The sequence below is a fragment of the Xiphias gladius genome, chromosome 6, assembly GCF_016859285.1.
Source record: "Xiphias gladius isolate SHS-SW01 ecotype Sanya breed wild chromosome 6, ASM1685928v1, whole genome shotgun sequence".
NCBI classification, from domain to species: Eukaryota; Metazoa; Chordata; class Actinopteri; order Istiophoriformes; family Xiphiidae; genus Xiphias; species Xiphias gladius.
In genome coordinates, this window is record NC_053405.1 from 24,113,514 (window position 1) to 24,131,871 (window position 18,358).

At 39.0% G+C, this 18,358-nt stretch overlaps 2 protein-coding genes across 8 annotated transcripts in view; one reads left to right on the top strand and one right to left on the bottom strand.

The window, feature by feature from the left end:
- Positions 1-1,284: 1,284 nt before the first annotated feature.
- Positions 1,285-16,492, bottom strand: LOC120791379 (sex comb on midleg-like protein 2). Of its 5 annotated transcripts, XM_040129817.1 has the most exons (16): positions 16,392-16,492; positions 15,587-15,711; positions 11,969-12,107; positions 10,990-11,064; positions 10,477-10,547; positions 9,640-9,874; positions 8,708-8,796; positions 8,345-8,588; positions 6,052-6,314; positions 5,843-5,936; positions 5,517-5,720; positions 5,217-5,378; positions 4,746-4,874; positions 3,311-3,532; positions 3,065-3,225; positions 1,285-2,941 (listed from the first exon to the last, which is right to left on the bottom strand). In XM_040129817.1, exons 3-16 carry the CDS (start codon positions 11,988-11,990, stop codon positions 2,816-2,818), a joined length of 2,097 nt encoding a protein of 698 aa, XP_039985751.1. In that variant the 5' UTR covers positions 11,991-12,107; positions 15,587-15,711; positions 16,392-16,492; the 3' UTR covers positions 1,285-2,815. The 5 variants fall into 5 exon arrangements, with proteins under 5 accessions (XP_039985751.1, XP_039985754.1, XP_039985753.1 ...); XM_040129820.1 differs by lacking the exons at positions 15,587-15,711; positions 16,392-16,492 and adding an exon at positions 14,104-14,230 and having other exon boundaries at positions 3,311-3,529; XM_040129819.1 differs by lacking the exons at positions 15,587-15,711; positions 16,392-16,492 and adding an exon at positions 14,104-14,230 and having other exon boundaries at positions 3,065-3,222.
- Positions 16,493-17,921: 1,429 nt separating this feature from the next.
- LOC120790448 (cyclin-dependent kinase-like 5) overlaps positions 17,922-18,358 on the top strand; it is a 37,907-nt gene continuing 37,470 nt past the window's right edge. For 2 of the 3 annotated variants that reach the window (XR_005707547.1, XM_040127955.1), the window contains exon 1: positions 18,021-18,120. The gene's annotated coding sequence lies outside the window, so the exon portion shown is untranslated. The other variant, XM_040127956.1, reaches the window with a different exon arrangement.

The window sequence follows — 18,358 nt, forward strand, 5'->3', positions numbered from 1 at the left end:
TTTCCTTGTCTGCCTTTTCTTGATGACATTTTTTTTTTTTAAACTAAAAAGGAGTCAGCTTTCTCAATGAAACAGATTTGAAATCAGAGAAATGTGTTCTTGTGTCAGAGTTCACTCAGTGCGGTCTGGAAGAGGCGCTCTGATAAGAATCTGTTCTAAAAATACAAAATGTTTCATCCAGCAAAACGTATTCTTTGTACATGTTTTGGAGCAGAATTGTGGTTTGTATTCAAATGGTTTGACCCTTGATTCGCTTTCATTCCTATCAAAGAGCCCAACAGGAAGAGTCTTCTTACAGTTTCTACAGTGACTGAAAGCCTCAGCAGGCCTCTGACAAATACACTTGTTCAGTCCTTCAAGTGTGCAAGCAAGTGGTCCGGAGTTGAGGAGACTAAAATGTCTGGATGCTGTTAAAACAAGGGGTGTTTACAGTAAAATTCTTTACACACACACACACACACACACACACACACACTACATGAAGTGTCAGTGATGTAACCATGGTACATGAGAGCATTCAGCATGAAGCGTACTGACTCGTCAGACTCATAGAGCGTCTCATTGATTTGTGTTGATGAGAAACTCAACCACTTCTCATTTAGCAACGCTTCACTACATGTGATTTTTATCACTGTTTTGACAAAGTCCCGTCTGAGAAGCAGAATAAAGCTTTCGGTTGTCAGTGTGTTGATGGTGGATAATTAAACCTGAAAAGCATTTTCAGTTCACGTTGCTGGTTATTATGTGGTATTTTCACCAAACATTCCCCATCAGATTGCTTTCACTGTGTGGTGAATGAGAGTGCAAGTAGAATACAGTGCATACAGACTGAGAACACGAGCCCTTTTTGAGACATGTGTGATCAATCAAAATCATTTTTCAAAATGCCTGAAGTGTTTTCAAACTGTTTTGACAGTTATTGTCTTATTTTTCACGTCATAAACACAAGCAGGCCTGGCTTATTTCTCACGCTTCAGATGTTTTTCAAAACAACCGACACAAAGACTGATGTGAGGAGTTAAATGATGGAAATGCTGGACTTTCAAGTTGTTCTGATACAATGTAGTTCTTTATATGAAATGGGAAACTGATTTTCCTGAATGAAATTTTGTAGGTAACACTGGTATAAAATAAAAGATTTCAGAAACTTTGTTCCCCTTTTTTTAAAATGTATCCTGAGCATAACTAATTTGTTGTATTCAGTAAGAAGACGTGCACATCCTTTTGTTTTGGTAGGTTTATAAAAAAAAAAAAATAAAAAAAAAAGGAAACGAAATACACAACATCATAAACACACATTGTTTATCTGGTGTGACATAATGGACAAGTGACTTTTAGCAACACATATTTTTCAAGTAGTTTAAAGAAGATGCAAGAGAAGGAAATTAACAGCACTTCGATCCTGTGTTGAATATCATATGGCACAAGTCTTTTTAAATCGAGGAAGGGAATAACAGGAAAATTCTGTTAAGTATATTATAAACAGTGTGCTACAAAAGTTTGTACTAACAAAGACCACATAAACCTGAGAAATGTCATAGGTAAAGCAAGGCAGAGTCTAGTACTGGGAGTATCTGAACTAAAAGCGCTGCGTTAGGTATTAAAAAGCAGAATGGAATTCACTGTGAAATATTCACCCCATCCCTTTCACATTTCTAACTTATGTATATGATTTCCTTAAAATATTAAGTTTCTACAAAATGTACATTCTGTCGCTGATATTCATGGTTAAACCCATAAAACTGTACACATCTGTTTTCATTGCTAACAGTGACTGTAACGGTCAAAAGTGACAACACTGAGGTCGCAGGCAGAACAATGAGCTTACATGATTAAGACTGATAAAAATATTACATCAAAACTAAACATAGAAAGCCCTTAGAAATGTTGTATTTGCACCTCCTTAAAAATCTGTCCATTGAAATGGATACACCCATAGCTTCCCAGAGCTCCGGATACAAACGGCCCAACGTTTGTAAGAATTGCATGGAGACCAGTGGGGAGGTGACGTAGGGCCCGCCAAGACACAATAACACATCATGCCACAAAGCAGGTGAAAATCCTGGAGGACACTCGTGGGAAGAGGTGAGGTTCAATTGGAAAAAAACAAACAAAAAAAAAAAACGGCAGCATACAACTAGATTCCTACCATGATACTGACAATGTTTGAGCAAATGAAAACATCAGTCTAGCACTGTGTGAAAGAAGTGGAATGCACTGACATTAGCATTCTTCGGGCAGGCAGATATGCCCATACTTTAGGCATAGACGTGAAGAGTGAAATCAGCTATACAACAGCACCGACGAGAGGGCATCCAAATTCTCTTCAAAGAGCATGGCGAAGAACATCTGATGGAGTCTTTTTCAGTATACCAACCCTTCCTTATTAACTGGAAATTCTACAATAATAAAAACATTATATAAGAAGAAACATTCTCCATCTTTGGGGATCCAAAATCAGGATCAAAAGATTTCATCTCCGTAAAAAAGTGTCAACGTCTGCACATGTGCTATGCAATGTAAACACTACAGGGATTATTTTCCTTTGGGATTTCAGTAAGTCAGTGGCGTCTATTAGACTCGAACAGCTTTTTGTTCACTGATGAGGGGATGAGGTAATGTGTCAGCACTGCACGGCACACTTTTTCTCCACTCTGAAAGTCTGGAGGAAGTTGTAAGATGTATTCAGTCTCTCGAGGTGGAGTCTGGACTAACATGTAGTCCCTGCGTGCCCCATGAGTCAGTGTCCACGCGCTGGCTCTATCAGGGCTCATTGCCCATGGGTCTGGCAGGGACAGCGCTGCCCCTGCTCCTGTTACAGTTTGCCTTGTTTCAGCCTCTCTATGTGGTGACATAACTTCAGTGCAGGCCCCAGCTTCAGACCCATGTACTTCATGATCATGTCGCTCCGTAGTAGCATCAGGGCTTTTCCATCAATCTCCTGCAGAAACAAAAGATTGGGACTCATTACATTAAGAAAACATGTAGAGAGGCAAATGATCTGCAGTAGCCGCCGGTAATAATATGCAAAATAACAACTTGTGGTGCCTTTGAATTAACTCACGTGTTTTCTGAATAGTTCCGCATGTGGAGCTAATGCTGTGGGGTCAGCATCCCTTACGAACTGCATCACCTCTTCAATGGACCAGGAGGAGGGGTTTTTACTGGGCAGCTGCTGACTCTCCCGGTCGGACAGAGCCTCAGGACCTGTGGTGGAGCTGGCTGCTGCCGAGGCAGAGTGGACATAGTGAGCATGAGAGGCACAAGTGTGTATTTATATACATCTACTTCCCACACATCACTTTTGTACCTTCAACTCGTCGGAGAGGCTGTGCGGAGCTGAGCTCTGCAGGGTTAGAGGAGAGCCGGCGCATGGGTTTGCTGTTGCCGGGATGGTAGAGGCTGCTGGCCTGAGAGTGGTACTCTGAGGAACTCCGCACTGTATGGGGACGAGGAGTCATGGAGTTGGAGGCCGAGTCCATGTAGCGCTGCTCCTTCATGAGGCCGTTCTCCTCGTGGGGCAGAGTCTCTGCTGGAGAGAGAGAAAAAAAAATATCAATCTTTATTTATCCTTCACATTGTGATGAAGGCATTAGGTGATTTTCACAAGAGACCCAATGTACTGTAGTCCCCCCTCACATCAGCATAACACACAACAGTAAAGTGCTTTGAGTGGTCGATAAGAGTAGAAAAGCGCTATATAAGTGCAGTCCATTTACCATTCTACCTTTTATGTAACAAATAAAGTGACTCTGAATATCCCAACATTCATGCTTATTACTAATACTGCAGCTGAGGGGACTAACCCAGCAGCATACACAACTCATTATAGTATCAGCACTCTTTTTAGTGCCAATGCTGACAACAGCACTGTGCAAGCAGCTAGGCTAATTGTTTACACACACTTGACACACACTGTAGTACATTAGGAAAAAAAACTCTCTGGTGTATTACACAACACACCTTTTGGTCAGCCAAAGTGCCTGAGGTAAATAAAATGACATTAAAAATGTGCTTTTAATGTTTTTGTAACAGATGCCGGAACAAACATCCAAAGTAGGAAGTGTGTGGGAAAATGCAAGACTACCCACAGAGGCTGTGGAGACGAACACACAGGCTGCATCCGACAGCGACCATGATACTAAGTCATTCAGGATTTTTTTTTTTAGGTTAAAGGACTCTTTCAAACATCTTTAAACAGACTGAGTGTATAAATGTTTAGACTTTCCCAGCTTTTATTGCTACTATAGTTTGAATAAGCTGCAGACATTAGAATAACTAAGGCAACACAAACCCACTTATTAAGCTTTCAGCATTACTCATCAAAAATAGGCTGTATTTCTTTTCAATGTTTTCATAAATAAAAAGAACTTTTGGCGATATTCTCGACTGTGACATTGTGTCACAGTGTCAGTATATGTTTTATGCTTTTTTTGTTGTTGTTGAACTGGTCTAGAGATGAACAAGCTTCTGTGTTGTTTGGAGGAAGCTTTTTTTAAAATGTACCGAGGACGAAGCCCGGAGGCTCACCAGGGTTGGGTGAAAAGATGAATATATAAAGGCTGAATACATTGCTGCAGGACTTTTTCTTTTGGTACATTTTGAGTCTTTATTTGGGGTATCTAAATTTTTGACTCAGAATTGGAAGCAGTAAGGTCACGTATCACAGTAGAAATGAAAGAAGTTGTGTTCCAGTATAAGAAGCATTACATTAGGTATGAACAGATCTGCAAACTGAACTGTACCTTCTGAAGGGTGAGCCTCAGTACGTAAATGTTTAGGGGACAGTGGGGCTGCATAAGGTGGAGAGACTCCAGAGAGACTTCGTTTACTAGCCCGGGTCAGAGAGGGAGTGTCCAACGCCTCTTCTTTCACTGGAGCACAGAAACAAGGAACAGCTCATTTTTAGCGTGTAGTCTGTGACGACTGAGTGTGCAAGCGCACTGCAGGATTAACAGATACAAAACATTATGAAGACAGAGGAGCTAGAAGATGAAGATACTGTATGTTCTTTTCCTATAATCTTTCTACAGAAACACCATGTGATACTAAACTGAGGCCTGGTAAAAACTTATATAGTTTTCAATTGGAATATTTTAACAGGACCGATGATAGTGTAGGTCTAAGAAAACTTTTTATTTCCTACTTTCTGTCTCAGTTTTAGTTTATTAGAAGAACTATGAAATAACACTTACAACTAAGTGCATAGTCATTACCTGACTTGTTCCTGTCGTAAGCAGCGTAGTGGCTGAATGGTTGGCTGCTGAACAGATTGTCACATTGCAGGTGACGACACATAGTCTCGAGGAACCGCAGCACAAAGGAAGCACTGGACGCTGAGGGTAGTTTGACCACACGAACTCCACCGTCTGTCCTCACTGGGATGAGGGATAGCACATTTTAGTGCTCTATCAATCATCTGTCACAAAAATGGCTTGGCTACTTGTACAGCCATCTGATGAGACAACTTTTCAACTAACAAGTTCTAATAACTGGTGTTGCGTGCGTGCGTCTACCTCTGACAACCTCTCCTCCTCCTGAATGAGTCTGCAGAGCAATGAGCAGGACTTTAGGCTGATATGAACAGTCTATACATGACTGGACCACCTGCTGGAGGACAGCATTCACTGGCCCCGGGCCAAAGTGGTCTGGCAGATGCTGCATCTGCTTCCTGTCCAGGTGGGGGCCACAGTTTCCATGCTTATTCACATACACACACACTGAAACAACACACAAACAGAAAGAAAACATTAAACACATTAGATACTAAAATGATATTCTCTACGTCAGGGCAGGAAATGTGATAGCTGATTATGGGAAGCAAACGACCATTAATCCTTACCTGTTGAAACCACAGAGTTGAGACTGGGAGGGCTTTCTTGTGGAACCTGGATGCTGGGCAGCTGTGTCGAACCCTGCAGGGTCTTGGACTTTCTCTGAAAGACACATGTTCATTTGCAGACACACTTTATCATAAGGAAAGTGGAGGTAAAAAGAATTAGTGTGATTCTTAAATATCTCAGAACTTGAGTTTGTTTAGTAGGGTCTCACCTTGCTTCCAGGTTTGGGTCCTCTCTTCTTGTGGGGTCGGGGTACGAGCTGTGTGTTTTCAGGTACGTTTCCGTTTCGAGCAGCCGCTGCTTCTGCCACAGCTTTGAGTAGAGCGATGGTCTCACTCTTGGGCCGACGGCCCCGTACCCCCTTCCTGACAGGCAAAGGGGGAAGAGGGTTGGGGAGTCTGTAGGGGGACTGCATGGAACGCCTGCTGGGCTTGGAGGGTGATGCCGGGAGAGTCAGGTTCTTTGGGAGGGTAACTGTAATTACAGCATAAATAAAGTAAATTAAAATGTGTACTTATACAACATCATTGTTAGTATATTATAAATTATATTTAATGGTGTAAAATGCAGCCATGGTGCTCTATCTGTCCAAGGGCAGAGGATAATAAAAATGAAGGATGGGTTGCAACTTGTCCCATCACTGAGTTTCTCCTGGCTAATTCGGGACATAAACTGTGAGTCATTATCTCTTGACCGAGTGACCGACACAGTGCGCTGTGCTGCTGCTGGTGAGTGATATTACAGTCAAAGCAAAGAGATGGTGTAGTGCCAATCTGGGTTTGGACAGGGGCGTCTCATTGCTGGAAATGGCAGCCCTAAGATATACACACCAGAGATGTTCTAATGTACAGAATTACAACAACACATTTTTCCGCTAGCTAATTAACATGCTCTGGAAGTAGCAGAAGCTCACAGATGTGCTAGTGAAAAAAAAAACAAGTATTGTGAATGCTGGTTTACACTACAAATGACAAAAAGCCTTGCAAAGATTACAAACAGAGTAAAAGTTGAACTCACCATGCTGAAAGAAAAAAAATCTCCTACCCACACAATGCAACAGCCCCATAACTCAGCTAGATTTAGATTATAATATTTTTCTTTTTTTTCTATGTACTCAGGATTCCCTAACAATTCCCACACATACAGTAGAGTGCCAAATAATAAATCTTCCTCCAAAATGCAGCATAAGCTCAAAACAAAGCCCACACTGATGGAGGAGCTGGAGTAAGCAGACTAATCAGCATTAGATGGGGGAGGAGTAGAGAGAAAAGGGTGCTAGGGAAGGGTATGTGTGTGGTTTTCATATCCCCTTCCAACCTTTTAAAGCTCATACATAAACAGGTACATTTAAAAAGAAGACTTAAATAGGGCTGTAGCAACAGCTGTCTGTCATGTGTTTTGGGGTTGATAATCTTACCCTCTCCATCCAGAGTCTTTTACTCAAACGTGGTTGGGCAATTGTCAGGGCCTGAGGCTGAGCAGCTTTTATGTAAACATATTTTTTTCCATGTAAACAGGTATGATGTGAGGAACATAAATCATCTTTCCTTCTTCCCTCCCCTCCGCTCCCTCTTGTAATTCTGCCTTTCCGTCCTGCCCACCCAAACACAGAGACGCTCAAACACACACCGACAGGACTCTGTAGTATATCTGCAGAGCTTCACATGCAATGCACTGTATGTCTCCTATAAATGTTGGCTGACTGCTCATGACACTGCTGTTTCTAAATGTCGCTGCAGTTAACAAGAAGACCATGTTGACAACACAATGTTAGACTTGTTACTAAGCAACCTGACTTCATTTGGCAGTGCAGCCACTGTGAGGGCTGCAGAAATAAGTCCATATCTATCCAGAGCGACCAATTTGTGTGTGAAAAGACACAACACGGAAAAGAGCTAAGGGAAGTTTTACTTAAATAGGAAAATACAAATTTCTGAAACTTGCTCTCAGCAGAAGACACTGTGCCCTGTAGCTAAGCTCTACTGAATTTTCCTGATTTAAATACAATTGTTGATTATAATACAGTATAATTGATCAATTACAGTTTATCAACATTTAAGAAGCTGGCACTTAAACAACTAATGTACCAAAACCACCAACACCAACCCAGATGCAGAATCATGACAAACCCCTGCACAACTTTGAAATGTACGCCACCACACCATTCATTCAGATGTTCTGTAAATCTATGTTCAGTCACCTTCAAATATGGAAACATTTCCACTCAGAAAGTTGCAAATATGTGTTTGATTACACAAAGATCAAGAGGTTGAATTCATGCTTTCTTTTGGTGCCTGTGTATATTTTACTCTGCCAGACTAAGCAACAAGACCAGATGATTAATGCTAATTGTGTTTATATTTTTCTATCTGTGGCTTCAATAGACGTGGCGGGCTACTGTAACTAAATGAGTGTGAAGGAAGCATTGATTACAAACAACAGAATCTGCTTCAAACCTCACTGTATGTGCAAACCTGTGCTGCCACCTACAGGGTAATACTTACCACTGTTTCCTGGCGGCTGGAGGCTGTGCTTAGTGAGGGAGCACCAGCCCACAGGGAAGATGTCCCGAGAGTCACACTTGCACCAGTAATCAAAGGCCCCCCGCCACCCATCGAACATGATAAAGACTTCATCGCCCTTTACTTCCCCAATGGTGGCAGGGCAGATGAGGTATGGGTTCTTCTTGTCCACAGCCTCCAGCTTCATGCCTGGCTTAAAGCTGTTCTGTGGGGGCCTCGGAGGCTCCTGACAATTAAGTGAAATATCCTTATTGCAACAACATTTATATATACACACTGCCAATAGGATGGTGCCATACCGGGTGAATAATAAAAGTTTTCAAAGCTTTATGAAGCAATATTTACCTTTTTAAAGGCTGTTGCTGGCGCCATCTCCGCTCCATTTAAGGTTCTCAACAGAAACATGGGCCATGAGGATGCATTCATCCGAAATCCTGGAGAAGAGAATTTTAAAAATTTAACGACAAAGACAAGATTAGCGAATTCAGAGGACAAAATTTACAGATCACCATGTGATCTGTCGCACTGTTAAAGAGAAACCTTTTATTTTGGGTGGCATTAGTATCACTTTCTTCTGATAAACCAAGTTTTCCCTGGACTCGAGTCGAACCCTAGGAATCAGTGTGTGGCCTTTTTCTTCACTGGACCATTATGCTGTTTTTTGGATTGCTATTAACTCTAAAAAAAGTCAGAGAGAATTAATTTCAGATGTGGGATATTTATTAAGTACTGCTGTTATTTGTTTTGTGTGGTTGAGTAAATGAACTGTTTTAATCAATGTTAATTGACACACAATTCTCTGAGTGTAACTTTATAATTTTACTATTCGTATTATTCCAGATTTATTACAAGAATATAAAGAAAATATTTCTGCCAACTTTCTGTCACCTTCGGGTTCTTTCAAATACTCAAAATAATGGTGATAACAATGGATTTCAGTGCCTGTGGGGAACTTTTCTGTCTCCTCCACATATGACACTAAGCAGCATTTTCTATAATATCTTCTAACAATTTTTTCAGTTAAATCTTATCAGTCTGCCACTCCTTATTTAATTCTGTTGCTTAACCTTTATAACCCTAACCATGGTGGTTGTGCAGATTCATTGGAACAAGTCTTCCTTTTAATAAATAATCCTTTTAATAAATAATTTGGCATGGTAGATGATTTTATTCTGTATTGTTGAGAATAACAATTAAGAAGTGAAACTTGATGTTTTTCCTTGGTTATAAATGACACTGATAATGTGTTTCCATCACACCTTCCCTGACTTTCTTACCCAGTGGTGGCTGCAGCATATCTCCATTCTTCTCACAGGTGCCGATTGGCTGGATATCAGAGGAGTCTACCAGTCTCCAGAAGTCATTGCTGTTGTCACTTCCATCCAGACGGAGACGCAGGCGAACCCCAGTTATACCCATCACTGTGGCAATACAAACTGAAGTGGAATTGCGTGGGTCGTGGGCTTCAAGCTTCATTCCCACTTTGAAGTCATTGGAGGGTGGGACTCTAGCCTGCAGATAATAGGACAATGCCATACATCCCATTGTTAGCACTTCCCAAATGTGCTGCAAGAAAATCATTATTTAAATCAACCCATGGCTCCTTTGGTAGAACGTCAGATGCTAGTTGCACAGAACAAAGGACAGTATGTGTCTGTGTGGTTGTATACTTTTGGGAGAGTGGTGTTGCATATAGTGTCATAAATAAAGACCGCTGGAGTGAGGCAAATCCAGTTGGTAAATAACTACCAGAAGAAATTCGTAGAACCACTATTACCCCAGTAACAACAGTACTTCTGGGATACACAAAAAAACACAGCTTTAACTGCAATGCCAACAAAAAGCTTCTCCAATTTGCTAATTATTGTCAACAATGATTATAAACCAATTCAGTTTTGACTATTGGTGTGCAAAGCAGACTTCCAAATAAAAACAAAGAAAAAAGATATATAGATAGGTATTGTTTTATGTACTGTTTTACTTTATGTCTAAAATCCTACAAATTCTTACCCAATGACTTACAATTGACGTAAATTTACACTGAAGAGTAAGACTAGGTCTATCTTTATGCAGCTGGCACCTGGTATATATTAAATGAATGGAAAAGGACATACCTGACGAAAACAACTTGGTGGAGCCGGTATAGATGACGTTTCTTTTAGATATTCTTCCCAGCTGAAAGCATCTTAGGAAAAAAAATGTGAAATGTTTTGACTGAAAAAAATGGTGTTACTAGCCACCTATTGACTCTTGTCTATAAATGATTACATAAAATCCAGTTAACACACTTGAGCAGTATGCCACAATATCTCCTACCCATCAATTAATTGTGAGGTAAAAAAGTATAAAAAGCCAAAGTCCTGGTCACTTTCCCAGCCTGTCTCTGGTCCACTGGTGTCAGCCAGATGATAGACTTTTACTAAATCAGTATCATGTTTTCTTTTCTGGGTAAAACACGAGTTTTAGTCTTTTGGAAAGACTGAAAATCTACTAGAAAATCTGTTGTCGGGTCAACAGTAGTATTACATAGTGCAAACCTTGGAAAGGTGGCAAAATTGGCTCTCTACAACAATGGCATGTAATTTAAAAAGTTAATGTGACCAAAGTTCCAGTAAAGTAACACTCACCTTTATTTGTTGCAGAGGTTGTCCCTGTTGGTTGAACTGTTCTTCCTGGTTTCTCTTTTTTGCCATCTTTCTGATCTAAAAATGATACAGATGATACATTTTTTTTTTAAATAAATATATGAAAATACCAAAATTGTTAAAGCATACAAAGCAAGCAACAAAAGTAAATTACAACTTTGATGGCTATATATCTGTGTAATCCCCTCTTCCCAAATTAAATCTTGTCACCTCAGACAGGTCAAAAGCCCTTCATCGAAAACTGTCTAACATTTTTCACATGTGAAAAATTACAATTACATTATAATAACAAATAGACGTGTTAGTACACTTTATAAATAAGAGTCTGAACACTTGTAAAAATATACATTTCTGAGGGAGTTAATGTCAGAAAACAATTTGTGAAATAATACATGGAGACCTAGAGACTTACGTCACAACTGGTGACACAAACAATATTTAATTAACAAAATGCCTCAGTAACCTTTTGAATGCAATCATAATGACACGAATGAAGCTCTGTGTTGTGCCATATCAAAGCTCCTACACACCAGCTGTATAGCCACACAGGTGTTTTCTCTTACTGTGCTTGATAAGAGCTCTCCTCAAGACTGTGTGAAACTTACATACCTTTATCATTTTACAGACATTTTGGTGACATCACAAACTTTCCTGCATAAGGCTGTCAAACTTTAACCTGAGTAAAGGTCCAATGGGTCAGCGTAAGTAAAACACCTGCTGGGTCTTTAATAAAGAATAAATTGAAGAATAAATTGGCAGAAATTGCATATTATCAATTGAATGGCTTTAAGGGTCCAAAAAAACTGTTACCAATGTTGTCAAAAAACAAATTTATAAAAATTCGGGTTTCATACTCACTGCATATAAAACCTGCTTTTTCTATTTCCACAATTTTGCCTATTAAACCTCCAAAGTCATGAACACTATGTTTATTAAACATAGTCAAATGACGACTCCTTGCCTTTTATTGGAGTTTTTCCCATGGTGACTGATGACCAGTGGTGACACTACTACGATGACGACCAATGGTGACACTTTTAGGATGACAAACAAGGTACAGGACGTTGATGCAGTATCCCTCTGGGCCTCTGTAGTTTTGTCTTAAAAATATCAAAGGTGAAAATATTTTATATGGAATGCTGCACACACAAATACACAACAAAACAGTTCTAAAGATTCATTTCTTCATCCATATGAGATACAGTCAAAATTACAATGTTGTTCATTAGCCTCACAATACAAAATACGAGGGCTTGAATCAATGCAGATGACATTTGGGAAATTGTTAAAGAATCAGCAGTGTTTCCATAGGAATATAGCTGCTTGCGGTAAAGTATGCACGCAACCATGCTGGTTGTCTTCTTAACTATTTGTTTTACCATTTTCATGCTGTAGGTTGCAACTAATGATTATTTCCACTCTCTATCTCTTGGTTATCATCACTTAGGCAATGAATTATCAGAAAATGCGAGAAAGCCTTATCACAGTTTTCCAGAGCTCAAGATGACATCTTCAACTTGCTTGTTTAGTCTGACACACAGTTCCAAAACCCAACAATTTTTTTCATTTACAATGATGTGAAACACCCAAAAGCAGAAAATCCACTTATTTACGAAGCTGGAAAAAGCAAACGTTTTGGCATTTTTGCTTTATAAACAACTTAAGTGATCAATTACTCCCCTGTTGATCTGATCATCAACTACACATTTTAGCACTAGTACATACAACTAAGGTTGCGAACAACAAAAATTTACAACACGTTTTCAGATAACAATATAGTTGTTACTCGTAATTACTTGTGTTACTTATTTTGTATTGAGTTTCGGCAAAAAAAGCTACTGATGCTGTGCTATGTCTCAATGGACTTTGTAAAATGGAAGCTCAAGTCTAACTGTCAGGAGTATTAGTGACATTGAGTCAATCTATAATTTGGTTTAGTCTGAAAGCAAAGACAGAAGTACCACTGGAAATAACCTGCAGTAGGGAGCCACTTGAAACTTGAAGATAAGTTACATGGTGCTGCTGTTAAAAAAGGGAAAATAGACTTCTTTTGAAAAGTAAAACATATCAGAACCTCTTTCATCTACAGTACTGTGATATTCCAGTAATTGACCCTCCCACGGAGACAGACAGGCTGTAACAGGGTAGGTTTTTTCTTGGGGTCAACACTGTAAAACAAGCCTGTGGTGTACTGGGACACCCCATATGACAATGTATTGAACTATGCGTTCATTGCCACCGCATTTCAAGATTTCAATGTGATGAAATGCTGATTGGTCACTTACGTAGTTTATGGCAGATTTCACATGTGAAGTACTGATCTAGGTAATAAGAAAACAAAACAGCTGTCCTACATCTCTTGGGGTGTAACAAGAAAACGGGACTCCGCGTCGTAAACTCAAATCACCTTTTACACTGAAAACACATGCTAACTCATTAGCGTTGACGGTGAAATTAGCCATGTTGGATGACTAACGTTATTATAATGAGGCTAACACTGCCATTCTGAGCCAAATTTACGTTTACGTTACACTTAGGTACTTGGCTGTTACTTACAACATGTAACGTTATAAGTTGATGAAACTGTTGCCTTATATCAAGCAACAAAAAATTGCAAAATGTTTTTCTTTCCAACTCAAATGTTACCTACCAACGTTAACTGTTAGCGGGCTGGGAATATCACCTCACACCAGCCTTTTAATGTTAACTGGCTAGTCACAGCTAGCTAGCTAGCTAGCTAAATATCGAGGTAACATTAGGTTTAATTTACTTTATACATAGCGTTATACTAAAAACTGCTATTATTTCTATTTTAAATATTTCGTCTTTGCGCTCGGACACCGTATCTGATGGGTAACATTAACCTTATAAGGTTCCAGGCAATGGCCAGGGCCCAATGTTGACAACTGGGGCTGCTTGATATGCTAGCTACCGCTGCTGGCTAATAACTTGGTTGGCTAACCCTAGCATTAACGTTAACCCTCTGAGAGCAGTTTCTTCCATATTATCAAGGAGAATTTCACCTAACCAGGTCGTGTAGCTTCAACCGACATTCTTCCGAAACTCTATATTATTTATTCTTAGGAACAAACTTACAAGTGCCGTCTGTTTTTCGAGTGAAGATCCACTTTTCTCTATTCGTCAGCTGCCATTTTTTCACTAATGTAGTGTATGCTTACACGCATGTAAGTTATGCCAAAGATAGTATTATACAAAGAGTAAAGGCAACGCAAGCAGCGACACGCGTTTGGGTTAGTGGGTGCAGTTCAGTAGGCCAATAAACTCTTCTGCTACTCACATTGACAGCCAATCAGGCAGAGGCTTACTCATTTTATCCAATCAGCAGCTTGACTACTTTGGCTGTAATTTGGGATTCCAGAAAGTAACACTAGTTATCCATCTTCACTTTCTCTTGTCTTTACAAGGTCTTTCTCATGTTCCCTGCTGTAGTTCAGAACTGATCAAAAATTGTAAGTGAATGCAAAAAAAAACAGAAAAACTGAAAACTGAAGTGAAATATAGTTAGTGAAACTCTGACCACACCCTCTTGAATAATCAATTTAAGACAAAGGCTGATACTTTAAGAAGTAATGTGAGGGAGAAAACCACACCGCTGGTGTACAGTATCAGAGTAATATTTTTTTTTTTATCAAAGCAAATAAGCAAATAATTGTAGTAAACAGAATAATTGTTTTTACTAAATAAAACTAAACTAAAGACTAGATTGTATAATTAAACATATTAGAATAATAAAATAGAATAAAATGGAAAAATAGATGAAAATTTATTAAATTAAATCTCAACAACAACAAAAGTAAGAAAACCAAATCTAAATAAAAACAAAGTCCTTTTCTATGAAGATTAGTGAAACTTCTGTGTAGGCTAGGTTTAAAAAGGTTACAGCCCCTTCTCAACTACGTCGTGCGTCATCATATTTAGCCACAGCAGAATATGACTCAGAATCATTGTCCCATGTCAGTTTCAAACTATTGTGTTTTCCCCCACCCACAATTTTCCTATAAAGTCTAGATTGGTGTGGCCTCCCTACAGCCAGGGGACCGGTGGCTCTGTTATGCTGTGCGGGGCATTTTGCTGCCATGGTCGGGGTCCACTAGTCCCCTTAGAGGGAAGGGTCGCTGCAAACCATTACAAAGTTGTTCTGAGTGATCACCTTGATCCTGTGATGAAACATTTCTATACTGATGGGAGAGGACTCTTTCAAGATGACAATGCCCCCATCAATGGGGCTTGACGGGTCACTGAAGGGTTTGATGTGTATGAAAATGACATGAATCATGCTATGGCCTTCGTAGTCACCAGATCTCAACCCAGTTGAACACCAACGGGAGGTTTTGGACTGATGTGTTAAGACAGCGCTCTCCACCACCATCATTAAAACACCAAATTAGGGAATTTCCTTTGGAAGAATATTTTTTGATATTAGTAGTATTATCAGTAGTATTATTAGTAGTATAGTGTTTGTACTAAAGTGACATTTTAAATAAAGTACTTTTACTTGTAATATGGTATTTTTAAATAGTAGAATTGCTACTCCTGCTTAAATAACAAATGAGAGTACCTCCTCCACCATTGCTGAGGTTGTGGTTGTTCATTTTCACTGGCTCGGCATTTTTCTTTGTTCCTTCTCCAATAGGTTACAGGAAATCCGCAGCCAGCTGATGCACAGTAGCTCTGCTTTCACAGCTGAAGTCACACAATGCTATACGTGCATTTCAAATTCATATTTCAAAATATAGTTTCAGGGATGTAGAAATTCATAATATGAAAAAAAAAAGTTAAAACACATTTATTAGTTGAGCACCCAAATAGGTTTTTATGTGATTTATTGGACATACAGTATCATATATGAAAAATGGTGAAAAATGTTGATTTCTATTTGTAATATACCAAACATGGGAAATACTAAATGATATTAATCAAAAAACGGGTTAACATGGTAGCTGAGGTATTTCAATTAGTCAAAATAAATTTAAGAATGAGAAAGCAACTTCATATTCGACAAAAAACTCCATAAACCCAGTAACATTTAGCTCTTGTGTTAATGTAATCTATACTATTATAATCCAACTCCTAGTAGGAGAAAAATGGTTCTTTGAACTAGGTCATTCACTATACAGTCAGTTGTAGGGTTTTTTTTAATAGTTAAAGTGTTACTCAGTGGTGAAGCTGAAGTTGGACGCAGACATACAGAGGGCATTTGAGTTCTCTTACAGCAGTTAGAACAAATCACATTTAAAGAGCTGCATCATAAGCATATGCAGTAGACAGCATATGCATGTATCTCTTATATGAATACGTGAACATAGAAAACAATCATGGAGTAATTTGTCATCATTTTTTTATTATGATTAAGGAGTACTAACCTGGCAGAAGAGCGATGACACATTCCCAAAATCAGCTGAACTGTAGAATACATATTTTAGTCCTTGAGTTTGTAGCATAAAACCAAACCGCTTTAACCTTTCAAACCTCTTTTCTTCTACTTAAAGGCTTCCTTATTTTTTTTGTCCTGCGCGCTGGCTGAAGCATGATGTATCACATGGTCAGGTGCTTCTTGTGTGGAAATCAAAATCTTCTTCATTGGTTTCAAATGAGATTATGACATTCTCTCAGAGAGTACTTACATTACTCTACCCCATGCTGACAGACTAATGGATGTTAGGGCTGTAACAACTTCTCTATAGTTTATAGTTCATCTCTTTAATTATCATCGATATCCAAAGAAATCTTAATCCCTACCACCATACCTGAAGCAAACCTAGTTTAATTCAACCTTTAATAACATCTGTAATTGATGGATATAACTGTTTGTTTCAGTTTTAGGTTCATCCTGGGGATGGCAGCATTGTTTTATATTGCAGCACACACTGAAAAAGTTACATAGATCCTAGAAAGTGTTTTGAATGTCAATACTTTAGATTTGGGCTGAATAGAGTGGGTGACATGGATAAATACACAACTAGGATCCTATCAGCAATTTCCATTTCGTTTTGTGCTCTTTAAAATGTATCCAAGAGGCTGGTGCATAGCTTTTCATTTCCTATCCACGATAATGAAGGAAAGATACGATAAGTATCAATTAGCTATACAGTATATAAGATATACATTTAGTTCAGAATATATTTGTAGTATTTAGTAATATGTATGCCTACAAAGCCCTACTGAATAAAGAACTTTTCTTAATAACTTTTCCTAATAGTTCATAATGGTTTTTCTAAGCTGCGTGATCACTTGGAAAATAAATTCAAATTCATTACCTGAATAAAATGAATTTGTTCATGACTGCCTGTAGATTTACCATGTGTGAAATTATCTGTTTATTGAATGAACGTTGTTTTTGTCGTTGCACGTTTTCCTCAGAGAGAGTGCAAAATTACACTGTTCCCTCTAAAGCAGAGTACGAAACTAGCATAATATCAGACCGTAATCTCTTTACACAGCAACCTAAATACAGTGGTGAAGTGTGAATACAGGACCCCCTTAAACAAGACACTTGCTCCTCATCAATATAGCTGTGTTTTGAATATCTGCTCACTGTTTATGAATTTTGTTGCTTTATAATATCCTTACAATGCTAGGTTTCTACTGCGACATGTACTTTGTTATAGCCTTTGGATACATTATGTTATCATACTGAAAGCAGGGTGTGATCTTGTGAATTATGTAATTTAGAAATTAGAACAATATTATCTTACCTCATACGAAACACCCTCAGACTGCAACACAGTTTTCCCCTCCGTGTAGCCTTGCTGCTCTATGATTGGTCGGAAACAAGGGGGCGTTCGAGTAAACAAGTGCTTTAACCGCTCTCATTGGTCGCTGTCACGCCACTCAAACTGTTGCCTGGTGATCTGCTTGCAGCTTGTCAACGGCACGATCCAGTTACTGTAGCTGCCTGCTGCAATGAAAATATCTTCGTTGGTGGGTGGAGGTATCGGCCCATTTCCATCATTTATTTTATTTTTTTTTACCAAACACTGACTGTGTGAGTAGTTCATTTGATCATGTTATAGATAAGAATTGTAAGCTCAAGGTGTAATGTGAATATCTCCAGCATAAGCTCATGAGAAAGGCAACGTTACCAAGCTTGAGGTTTGTTTTTAGCTAATGTACGATTTTGTATGTTTTGTGAATCAGGCAGCGCACTAAGGCAACATAACTAACCTAGCTTAATTATTACGCAACTAACCAGAGTCCAGGCTAGAAAGCTTTTAATGTGTGGCAATTTGCACTAAGTTGGCTTGAGTGTAGCCGTATGTTTGACTTGTTGGATTTATTGCTGCTTTGCATTGAAAATGTGGGAGCTACATTCATTCTGTGGGCACTCGTA